The sequence below is a fragment of the Chelonus insularis genome, unplaced genomic scaffold (genome assembly GCF_013357705.1).
Source record: "Chelonus insularis isolate UGA/USDA-ARS -01 unplaced genomic scaffold, ASM1335770v1 contig_77_pilon, whole genome shotgun sequence".
NCBI lineage: Eukaryota > Metazoa > Arthropoda > Insecta > Hymenoptera > Braconidae > Chelonus > Chelonus insularis.
In genome coordinates, this window is record NW_023276746.1 from 450,410 (window position 1) to 463,731 (window position 13,322).

Genomic DNA, 13,322 nt, shown 5'->3' on the forward strand with positions numbered 1-13,322 from the left:
CTTTATCTTTCCAAGCATCATAGAGCAAACTTAATTTTTCCAGTGTAAAATTAAACTGATTAGAAGAAAAAATGTTTCAACTAAATATTTTCAATTAAAGACACAAATAGCATGAAATATGAACACACGCACATGCGTCATTGCAATGTAAACTCTCGCTCAAGACCATGGGATTATGATTGGCTATGAATACATACTTTTCTCAATGATTTTCAAGTTAAATAGTAAGTTAACCGCCAACTATTCTGAGGTTGATCGTCGATGTTGCATAATCATTTGAACTGAAAGCCTTCGAGAACGAGATGTAAATCAACGTAAAAAATCAATGTAGAATAAAAAAACCTTAAAGGATGACACAACATGTAGGAAGTGAATATAAAAATAATGGAATTTATTGTATTTTATAATTGTAGTATTACTCAATGTATTTAAAAATACACTATTAGAATAATAAATCTTATGAAAAATGGTGAATAATAATTTTATTGTTCACTGAATATGTGTTCATTTCTTGAAATAGTTCACTCGTGAGTTTATAAACAAGTACTATATTGATATCAAAATTAATTCTTCAATTTACTCTTAAAATTTCAACTGTGTTTATTTACAAAATATCCACGGTTTATATATAGAATAATGTATGTGTAAAAATGCAGATATAAATCGTGATAAAATAAAATGAGGTTTCTTTTTTCAGTAGGTTTTGAGGTCATACGAAATTAACAAGTGACAGATAAACAGTTATTTCATCGTCTTTTACCATTTTTCTTTTCTACATAATAGAGCCTAGTCAAGTACATTTGCACTCAACTAGTGGATTATTGTGAAATCTATCGAGAGTTTAAAAAAAAAACATTGCTCAGCAGATAATCATGTAATAAAGTATATTAACGTTGGCTATTGAGTTATTACATGGTTATTAGCTTTCTAGCATCGGTTTTTTATTTATGAAATCAAGGAAAAATCGATTGTCGATAATTCCAGTCATTTTCCGGTAAATCAAAGTAATTAAAATTATTTATTTTTTGCTCCTTAAGATGTCGTTGTGGTGGCGAAAAAATTAATTACACTTTTTATGTGTTTAAGTGAAATTATATTGTAATTAATTATTTATTATAAATTTTTTCTGTGATTAATTAATTATGGCCTGGTTGGTGTGATGAGGAAATTTTGTTGATGTTGGATCAATTAAGGGCCTTTAATTGATTGCACTTTAATGGAGCAAACAGTCGACTTTCAATTCAATAAAACGCCTCAATTAGCGTTAAACTATTTTGATAATAGAGATTACACCACAAGTGGGTCAGTTTGGTTGGTAGTGATTATGTAACTTAATTAGTTAATCTTTTTTCATAAAAAAATGATTGTTTTAGACATTTTTAAAATTTATACTTTTTATTAAATTCATATTTTATTAATTATTAAGTCCATCTGCACTGCTAACTTAAGTGTTTAGAAACTAACCATTCCAAGTGTTTTAATGTTCAATGCCGTAAACAAACTATATCATCCTTTGCAGTTGACTTTTAAAATTCTATAGTTTGTTTAAAATGTTTAATACAATGAATATAATTATCTTTAAATAAAACTTGACAACCCAAATTCATTTTTTAAAAAATTATAAAACTTTGGACTACTACACAAAATATTTGAATTTATTTGTGCCATTAGGTCCAGTGCACTGCAGATCCAAGTGTGTTATTCTTGTACACACTTTAAACACGCTAAGCCTCTTCAATGTCAAATGTCATAAACAAACTATAGATTTTTACACACCATGAAATGTGTAAAAAGTGTCTGCATATAATGTATAGTTTATTTATGGACATTTTACATTAAACACACTTTATGTGTGTTATTGTAACACGTTTTTAAAATCTTGGGATTTGAAGTGTCTGTAACCTCACTTTAAGTTAAACGCTATGCATTTATTACTGTTTAACTAAACAGTAAAATCCATTTTAAAAACAAATTTAATTTTTTTTGTTTTAGTCACTAATTTCTATCTAAAAACTAATACCTACTTACTTATAAAAATTACTGATCTTTGTTTGTTGCTGCTACTTTGTTCATCGAATTTATTTATTAATTTACAATGAACCTTGATTATCATTATAAACAATCGATACCACACAACATTTACACTGCAAATCGTAGTGTTTTAATTTAAAACACTTAAAGTATTTTAAAATGACGTCACCCATTTAATTAACATTGTAGTCACTTCAAATGCACTTCAAGTGTTAACAAAGTGACTAAAATATTAATCAAATGGGTGACGTCATTTCAAAACACTTTAAATTAAAACACTTCTACATTTGAGATTCGCAATGTAAACACCTAAATCCGAGTTCCAATGAAGTATTTTTAAATAAAAGACAAAAAAAATTATCTTACTGGATAATTACAATTTTTTTATAATTTATTGATGAAAAATAAATGTTTAAATTTATAAGCTTATCACAAAAAGAAAATTCCTGGTTCAATTAAAGCTCGGAAATTTTCCTGTTCAGTTATTTCGATGATGAATTTTACACAAGAATCTGAAAAATTAATTAACATTCTATTCACGAAAGTCAATAATAAGTCAATTACGTTAGTTATAAATATTTATTAAATGAAAAATGTACAGTTAATCTGAGCGAAAGCTAAATCGTGAAAAAAATGTATAACTTATCAAGGACATATGTCAAAATAGACAGTTAAAAGTTTTGAAGCTAAACAGTGTGGAGTTTAAATTTATAAAAAGGTGTCTTGGATCGACTACGAGTGTCCATGCGATTCGTTAATTGTACTTCGTTGAGGGTTAAACTATAGACCCTGTCCTTGATATTTTTTATCAACCCTCAATGCGTATGAATGTCAACATTTATCATTTATTTTATTATGCTGAACTTTATCGCCATTACAGTGATCTACTCGCGTTTAAACTCAGAGGACGTATTACCATTTAATAATAATTGGTCTCTGAAAGATAATTTTATTCTCATTTCAATCTTGTTTTTTATATTGACAATTATCACTTTAACATATCTCTATCTAGTTGATTAATTAAATGCATTTCTATTTGGTGAAAAATTTTCTTCTTTAAATAGATGGATATTATTTGACAGCATTTTTTACCTGTGGTAATCGTTGTAATGCGTAAAATAAATTCTATGAAAAATAACATGCTATGACGAGAACTGCGCATTATGGTTTGGATCATAAAGAATTTCATTTTTTATGCAACGAAATGTACTAAATTTATTGAATGATTCAATAGTAAATAATATTACTCTGCGCCGTGTGGGTAAAATTTACTCTAAAATAATTTAGAGGAAGAGGCAGTAAAGTGGAACACAATAAAGAAATTTCAATCAACAAATTATCCATTATATTAACGAATGTTAATAATCTTGAATGTATTAATAAATTAAAAATTGATAAACAAAAATTGCAATAAACGTTTTTGAACTTATTTTAATAAATTACTACATTGTCTCGAGCGTTCCACTTTACTTACCTTTTCCCTACTTTTTACCCCAATGTGTCAAAAAATCGCCAGCTCTCAAATTTAGAATTTTTTTGATATTTTTATTGTTTTTCAGCTTCAATTGAAAATTATGGACTTATATTTACCCCAAAATTTTGTACAGCTAAATAATTATAATGCAATGTACAAAAGTAGTAACTTTTCTTTTTTTCTTCATACTTCGAAAAATTTTATTTTGTACAATGTAAATTTTTGACCATCAAGAGAAAATTTTACCCCGAATATTAAATAATTTTTCAAGATAAAAATTAATAACTACTGTAGTGTTATTATAACTGTGTATAAAATAATTTTTACCCTGTTTTTAAATCTTGATTTTACCTATTTTTTCCTTTCTTGTAGTATCTGAGATATAAATATTTTTCTAAAGACACTACAGACTCTTTATTGCAAAAGTTACGTCTGGTGATCATAGAAGTAAAAAAAATGGGAAATAGTACATTATTAACCAAGGGAGAAAAGTATGATATTCTAACCTGGGTGTAAAATTGCATCACGACTTGAAGTTAAGAGCAAACACCCTGGTAAGAATGTCTTACTTTGCTTCCATGGTTAACATACTATTTTTTATCATACCATCGTCCAAACTTAAAGTTTAATGTCTGTTTTGAGGTTGGAAAAGTAACGTTCTCTCTCTCGCAGAGAAAGACAATATCCGTCTGGGCATGTGCACAGATGATTTTTTGTCTTTTTATGCGGGATAGAATACGTAGCTATGGGACCTGAAAACCGGGAGCAAACTTTAACTTTGAATGGGAGTATGAGAATAGTATATTTCACACCTAGGGTCCTCACACCTAATTGTCCACCTTAGGGCTGAATATGATTTTTCGTCATACCTGCGTGGAAAGTTCAACCCCTCTCTAATGGAAAAGTGAACCTTCCGCGTAGGCATGACGAAAGAACGATTTTGATTCAGAATTTTTTTTATTCAGTAAAAATTGCTATAGAAGCCGTGAAAGTATTATAGGCATTTCTTTTTACTCCTCCAAAACTTATAATTTTCAACATAGAGGGCGCTTAAGTCCGTTGCACTACACTTCGTTAATTTTAACGAAAAAATACACTAAATATTTTTATCGCCAATTAACCATAACATCTAATTAGCATACAAACGAAATGCTTACAAAAATGACGATGTTTATGATAATTTACAAAAATTTTTGGTAATTTTTTCTTGTTACCCAAAAATGTTTCATCATGTATACAAGTGAATTCTAGCAGCAAAGATAACATTGCAAAATTCTTCTTTTCCAGGATCCAAAAACAGATAACTTCATCACTTCCATCATCATCGGCGGCTAATTGGTCAAGGTGTGGAGATTATAATCATTGGATCTTAATTGGAAATCGGCCGTGGCGTCGATCAGGAGTGAGACGAGGACGTCGGTGACCAGTGACCACATGGACGCTGTACCGAACGCGTTCTCATTATTTTCCAATCCTGATGTTCTCACGTTATCAGACAGTATCAAAACATCCCACCTGACCTCATTTCCTTTACATCCAATTGACTTTTTTGAATTAAAACCCCTTAGTCTGCTGGAATTATTAACAGCAGCATCACCAACGTGCCTAAATATTTTCTATAAACGACCAAAATTACCCGAGGACACCGCTGGCGGTGTTGGGCTCGGTAATATTGATGAATTATTCAGAGACTGGGCTGAATTCTTTATTCATCTGCAGACAATCTTACAAGATAACTGGCTATCTTTATTATTATACACTCATTCATATCCGTCCAATTGCATTAAAACACATCAAGAAGAAGAAAAAGCTTGAAACATGTCACGAAACGCAGCCACAAGTCCCGTACAAGGTAAATTTTTTTATTCACTTTTATATATAAATACTTTTCTTAATATTTATACTCGATAATTTTCTTCTAAATTTGGATTATTTTTAAAAATCTTTCTTAATGATTTTCTAAACTATCTTAACATTCAAAACAATAGGCAACGGTCTTCAAACAATTTTTAATGGTACTTTCCCAAAATCACCAAATGAATATGCTCTAATTCTAATTGTTTAAATAAACAACACTAAAAAGGCTTGGTGTGATTGGTCTACCCAAACCACCAACTTCCCATCCGATTTTATAAATAAAAAGTGAAAATCATTCCACTTATGTCGTATTCAAATTATCCAGTTTTTAAAAAACAATTTTTTTGGTATAAAAAAGATAAAAACTGTTAATTTAATTTTTTCGTAAATCTTATCAAATATTTATGATATAAATATGTGTCGAATGGAATTGGCCCAGAGCCGATATCATTATTTGTTCTCGAGATATGTAAGACGAAAAAATAAGTTACGTACGTACGTACATTTGATCGTACGTACGGACACACACAGAAATTTTTTTAAAAGCGATGGATTTGGACTCTAGATGTGTCAAAATTTTCAATTCAAAAAATCATACCCATTGCAACAACTTCGTAATGAAAAATAAATTAATTTATTGTAAAAAAAAAATTTAGGACTATTATGTAAAGAATTCCTACAAACCTTCAACATGTGGACAAAAATTTCGGGCTCTAATTTGTTTTGAGATTCATGTTTACGACAACTCACACGCCTCAAGGAAGTACTACCGGTTGTAGAATTCAATGAAACTTGGCAGATTGATACATTATAACATCATAATTGATCAGTTAAATTGTTGAAGGCCTACAGAGAACTGAAAAAAAAATTAATCTTTAAACATTTTTACCTTCACCATTGATCCTTTCAAGAAAGCACAGACTTCATTTTGTTCCACAAAACTCGACGTTCAGATTTCTATAATAGTGGTGTCATAACTGTACTACAAAAGTACTTCAGAATTTTGATTGTGGTATTTTTTTTCAGTTCTCTTTATTATCAGGCCTTAAAAAATTCAACTGATCAATTATGATGTTACGATGCCCCAATATGCCAAGTTTCATTGAATTTTGAACGTGAATTCTAAAACCGGAAGTACTACTTTAAGTTAAATTTCTAAGGATAAATAATTTAAATCAAGCCATAATTGAAGTTACATCTTTATCAACACCTTCAAAAACAAGTGAAAGAAATGACACCTCTTAAGGCTGATGAACAGAGATTTGATGTAAGCTTGTTGAAGTAAGGTTTACAAATGCCGTCTTAAAGTGAAACTAGTTATTTTCATATTAGTACAAAGGATACATTGCATACACTGCAAATCGAAGTGTGTACAGTGAGTATACATAAAAGTGTTCAATATTAAATGTTATAAATAAAGTACAAATTTTAACACACTTTGATGTGTACTTTAAGATGCTACACCTTGACTTCCATTAAAATTGAACACATTTATGTGTGTTCATTCTTAACACTCTTTGACTACTACAACATATAGTGTCATCAATGGTAGGGCAAAAATTTCCAACAGCGAAAATTTGACCGTCACGATGAGTTGGTAATTTAAGGTTTTTTGTTATTCTATTAAAAATAATTATATTTACTGATTCTACAGTCATTTCCAATGTTTTTCACTTTTTTATATTTAGAGAGGGTAATAATTAGTATCATTCATACTAATAAAATTACGAAGAATAAATAATTAGCATGATTATCTAACAAAATCTTAATTTTTATTGATTTAATCAGTAAAAAAATTATCATTTATTGTTAATTAAAAATAAATTTGCACAAATTCGCAATAAAAAATTTCAAAACTTCCCTCCACAAATAATCGACAGAGGCGCTGTGTAGCGTCGAACTTATCAACTGTACAAGGGGTGTTTGAGACGGCGTCGTGACGCCTTGTGAGCTTTTTTACTCATTTTTTGTCCTTCTCTTTCTCAATCAGAAATTGTCTCGGATGCAAACAGATGCGTAACAACGCGAGACGTTGTAATGTCATAAAAGTGAATTAATCTTTAAAATCTGACAAGTCTGGTATATTTCAATCAGTGTATCTAAAAATTCAACATTAAAACCATTATAAAGAAGTAAGCTATAAAAAAACAAAGTGTGAACTAAATGTTGATTGTGTGCCGGTAATTGGGTTGAACGTGATTCTATGAATCAATTTAAATGTCAAATTGACGTGTAAATTGATGTGAAATATCATTAATCACTTGTTGAAAAAATATAGGTTGGAATAATAAAATTGAAACATTGTAGAAAAACGTTTGCAATGCGACACTAGATGGGATGTGGAGAAATTTCGAGTCTTTTTCTTCAACATTGGAACTTTAGTGTGCGTGCGATCGTTACGCCCTTCTGAGTGTGTGCACAACGAGGTCGCGATAGGAAAGTTGTCGTCGACGAGAACATCGTCGTCGACGAGAGACACTAGAGTTGATTAAATTTCACTGATATTTCTTTTTCAAGAATAAAAAAAGTGTCATTTCTTTTTAATTTTTTCCTTTACTTTACAGTTTTTTTTTTTTTCTTATAAACCTAGTGAAGTCTATGAATGCCTTCTAGGTCATTTGAATCATATTATCTATCGTCTTTAGATTAGATAATAAAAGGTAATTGTCACTTAAAAATCACAAAATATTCATTACTTGGTATAATATCATACCAACCAAGTAGACAATATTGATAACACACTTATATTTCAATAATATATGAAGATATGAATTTTTTTGTTTGAGTGAAAAAATAAAACGTGAGGTTAAAAATCATCTTGAAAATATCCAACTGAATTAAATGAAAAAGACCAAATTAATTTGAAAAAACGAAGGCTTTTTTTTTATTACTATCAAATACTCATATCTTTTTCTGCTTCTCTTTTTTTTCAATTTCATTTTTAATTCTTGGAATTTCTGTTTTTTAATCAAAAATTTATTTCCTGGTTACTGAAGATATGTTCACTAGTTCTAAAGAAACATACAAAAGGATTTAATTGTGGGGAAAAATGATAGAAAAAAATTTTTTATTGGAAAAGAATTAAAAAAAAAGTAAGAAATATTGAAACAAACATATTCAATATTAATTTTTAAAATAAAATGATCTTTATTTTTTTATTAGAATAAAAACACATTGTAATATCAATTATTTCTATTTCCAATAATCAAGAAAAGTCGTTCGAAAAAAAAAGTCACACCATTACTATTGAAAAAAATAACAAAAAAGTATCAATATCTTAAAGTAAACTAGTTTCTCTTTATCACAGTGTTTATTCACATCAGCCGTGAAATTTGATTAAACCGTGTACGCATACTTGACCCGGTTATCGATCTTGAATGAATTCCACAGAAGCATTGAAGAGTTCGCAGTATACTTGGATATATACACAACAGTCTGGACAACAACGACGTTGAAAGTTGATAAAGCGGTTTTTACTAGAAAGGGAAAGTATCCCAGAGAGTCACTTCTACATGTCTAGCACGCAATCATATACAACTCAATTTCTTTCACTCTCCAATCACATGTTGGTGGATTAATAATAAAGCAAGAAAAATACAATTTTGCATCAACAATAACAGCAATAATAACTATAATAAAAATAAAAGAATACTGATTATCATGTTGATAATGATGAAAATAAAATATTTATCTTTATTGGCTTGGTAAACATCTCTTGGTATACTGTTGATACCACGTGGATTAAATGTCTATATTTTAATCTACCTAACTAATAAGAATCTCAGGTCAAAATAATCTCAGACATGATGATTGCTTTAAGACGATTTTGATAAGTTGAGTACCACTGCAAGCTTTACGTAACAATTTATAGTCTGGTAAAGTAGTTGATTATTGTGTTATAATTGTCATTGTTTTCACTGATGGATTCACATTCAAAATGAGTTTAAATAAAGAATTATTATTAAAATACGTAAAAATAAATGATTAACAAGGATTTATTGTGGTCACTATTCATTTATTGCCATCAATTGAATTCTATTAGTCAGCAGAATATGAGCTAAATATAAAAAAATAATTTTAAATCAGAATCAATTACAGTATGGTTTATAAAATTGGGATGTCAATTGGTGGTTAAGGAGTGTTAATTAACATAAAGAATTATAAAAATGCCTCGGAGAAGATTAATTATTACCACGTGCAGTGATAGAGAAATTAAAAAAAACCAAGAAGAAGACTGATGTCATGGAGATCAAGATATGTTTTACGTGACGTAGGAGGACAGAAATATGTAACAGACGATGAAGAAGCCGTCTCGTCGGCACGAAATCAGTGCCACGAGGTTGAGGTTGGAGCTTTTGAGCGAATGATTGTTAAGTAGGATAGAGATGAGTATCGAGACAGACACTCTGGAGCTTGAAGTCTTCGAGGTATGTTTCCTTTTTTTGTTTAAATCTTGATATGAGATTTTTATTTCTTTTCAATACACTTTTGATATCCCATTGTTTTTATTTGCTTCGAGTATTTTAACATCCACTTTTATGTGATGTGACAAAAGACATCTAGACCTTCCTTTTTTTTTGGGTTTCAGCTTGTTTTTGTAGTGACATGATTAGTCATGTAGGTGTTCTGAATGATTAACAGAGTCAAGATGGCCTAAAATATAAATAAGTGTAGAGTCTTATGGAGAAATTGATGTGTAAACGTACTAGCTTTTATCAATGGAGGAAGTTCAAGTCATGCTGTGATAATGAGAGATTTTTTTTCTAAATTGATTAAAAATTTTCTGTTATTTATCTGGTTTTTGTATATGAAGTAAATGACTGGGACTGTGATAAGTGAAATAGGAAAACATATGTCACTGAGATTGTAGCTTACCATGAAGATACAGCATTGATTATACGTTGAGAAGATTGAATTGGGAACTTTTTTATTTTATCATGAAGATTGAAGAGAATATCAATATTTTGTTGACCATACAAATTGAAAATCTATTCAGAAATTAACGTTGATGAGTTTAAACTTGCATATGATAAAAGTATCAATATTCAGAAATGCATCAATTGTTATATGCCCAATGACTGAACGATATTTTATTTAAACTATTCGTTTATTGACGAGTGAATGAGTACACAAAGTTACAAAGTATTCGTTGCATAGATAATCTAGACGATCTGAATAGTTCAGAGGAGAGATTCTAAGTGATAAAAATTAGGGAAAAAGTCTCTTGTTGAAAGGATTGACCACAAGATCCAGGAGAGGGATTGAAGCCTAGCTTGTTGGGGTAGTGTAACTGCTTCTATTTAAGAATAAGTTTAAGAAATCTGGAGAAGTCTAAAGTTCGAATTTTAGAAGTTAGAGTTGATATAAAAAAGGGTTTTCTGTAAAGGACTTGCAATGCACATAAAAAGAGAGCTTTTCTTGTAGATAAATCTTAGCCTTTTAAAACTATAAAAGTAATATGACTTTAAATATAGCTATACAAGTAAATAGATATAGTATATAACATAATGCTCAACACCAGGATAGTAAAAATATTTTTTTTATTGTTGGAATAGGTTACTTAAAGAGGTTCTTGCACACTTAATAGTTTAGTATAGGAACAACCTACCTTAGAATTTAATTTAAAGATAAATGACAATATTTAATATTAAAAAAAAATTTGACAATTAGAATTGATTTATTACAAAATTATGAAACTTTTGATCGTTTTGTTTACAAGAAATCTTAATTAATTTTTGCCATTGGGTTTAGTGTTTAACTTTTAACTCAACTTATTTAACAATTCATTTATGATTGCCAAACTAAACGGTGAAACCTATTGATAAAGCGAATTTGATTTTTTCGAATTATTAGCTGTTACTTTTAAAGTTTTTATAAATTAATCTTTAATTTTGTTTCATGCAAGAACCTCTTCAAGGTGTTTCACTCGCTCCAGGTCGTATAAAAAAAAAACCTAGGGCCCTTTGATATAAAATTAATTTCTTTTATTATACACACTAGTTTTCTGAATTTTATTTATTTATTTAAACAATTATATAGGCCCAACAGCAAAGCCAGTTTTCGATTAATTTGTTTTTTATCATTCCGGAAAATACGAAATAATTAACAAAAAAAAAGATTAATGCCTATTTTATGTGAGAGTTTAGACTAAAATTATTAATAATAATTTATTCTTTTCGGAACATAAATGCATTTACACTACATAATTTTCTAACGAAAATTTAAAGAACCATTTTTGAATGAAAGTTAAAAAACCTAATCTCTTGTAGTCAATTATCATTGGTTTGAATCGGGGTTGCCATCCGTCCAGGTTTTCCAAGACATGTCCTCTTTTTTTGACGAGGTAGGGGGGGGGGCTGTCTGGGGAACTTTTTTCGAAATGTCCGGGTTTTTTATTTTTTATCAAAAAGTTCAAAGATTATATAAAAAATGGTTCTATAGATGTATTTTCATTGTTTTACGCGTATCTGAATAAAATCAATATTTAATTTTAATAATTGCGATTTGTTCTAAATAAAACTTTTTACGTTTCAATACAATAAAGATTAATATAAATTTTAAAATATTTAGTAAAAAATTTTAAATCTGATCTGTCCTGGTTTTTGATGAGATGAGTCCTTGTTTTGTCCGGGTTTCCACCGCTTCAGTCCAGGGTTTAAAAAATTTGAGATAGCAATCCAAATTTAAATGGAGAGAAGAGTGAACTTTGATATCAAATAACTTGAGTTCTAAACATTTAATCGATTTTTTTTTTTTACTAAAACAAACGTTTTATTTTTTAACAATGTTTAATTCTAATGTAGTAAAGAAAAATCCTAAGAAAACATTAATCTCGATCGAAATACCTTAGTATAAATTGAGAAAGGTTCTGATTTAAAAGAAATAAAAATTTCATTTAATTAAAACGAACTTATGGAAGGTAGACACAATCGTATTTCAAAGAAAATCTAGAAGAGACTGGCTCAAAATTATTTACAAGAACTTATCTTAACTAACTATACTTGTGAGATTATTAAGATTCGTTTGCAGATGTTATAAAAAAATTTAAATGAATCTTTTGTCCTGAAAAAATTCATGTTTTATTACTCTTCTAATTAAGATTGAATGAAACTTATTTAATATCTCTCAGCTACATATTATATCTTGAATATAAATAGATTTATTTTTGTTTGTTAAATTTGAATACATAATTTAATATTTATTCAAGGTTTAATATTATTAATAATGGGTCAACGAAGTTGGAAAGAATACCGGTGATCATTTGGACATTAGCTTTTTCTCTTTGCCTTTGCCTTACTGAGAAATAATACAATAAAAATCAAAGCTATTAATTCATCGTCAAATAAAAGCTACTAATTAAGGTTTATAGTTTTGGCCTAGTGTTTGATAATCAAAGTTTGTTAATTATATCATTATTATTATTAATATTAAAGTTTAATATCATTTAATTTATCTTATAACTCGGAAATTTGATAATTAATGTCAAATGTAGTCTCATTATATCAAAATATTATTTATTTAAAAATAGAAATTTTATCTATTATCTATTTATTTTTTATTTTAGAAATAACAAATAGTCATGTTTATTCAATTTTATCACAGTAAAAATGCTATTTATTATCCTCAGAGTAATTGTTAGGTATATTTCTGAGCAAATTGAACACTTCGAATTCATTTGAATTAATAAAATTCACATTGAGTGTGTTCAATGTTAAAATTCTGTATACAAACTATTGCATTTTGTGGTCACTTTTTACATCCTTGAATGGGTATTAAATTCTAGAATTTATTTCAACACACTTTGAAAATCTTCGATTTACAATGATCTTTAATTCAAAAATGAAGTAAGCATGATCAGGAATTGGTATGAAAGTTGTTCCTTCATATGACAGATATTTTATCCATATTTTTCATCAAAATCTGTAGCAGAGTCTAGAGTATATAACACTAGGTAGCCTTT

General features: G+C 28.6%; 1 protein-coding gene across 8 annotated transcripts in view; it reads left to right on the forward strand.

The window, feature by feature from the left end:
* Nucleotides 1–13,322, forward strand: part of ATP8B (ATPase phospholipid transporting 8B) — a 61,119-nt gene that overhangs the window by 20,969 nt on the left and 26,828 nt on the right. For 3 of the 8 annotated variants that reach the window (XM_035090504.1, XM_035090505.1, XM_035090506.1), the window contains one exon: nt 4,793–5,357. In XM_035090504.1, coding sequence (XP_034946395.1) covers nt 5,324–5,357 — 34 coding nt within the window. In that variant the 5' untranslated portion in view covers nt 4,793–5,323. Of the gene's footprint in view, nt 1–781; nt 995–4,792; nt 5,358–7,907; nt 8,023–8,586; nt 9,790–13,322 lie in introns of those variants that run through there. The other 5 variants (XM_035090500.1, XM_035090502.1, XM_035090507.1 and 2 more) reach the window with 4 other exon arrangements.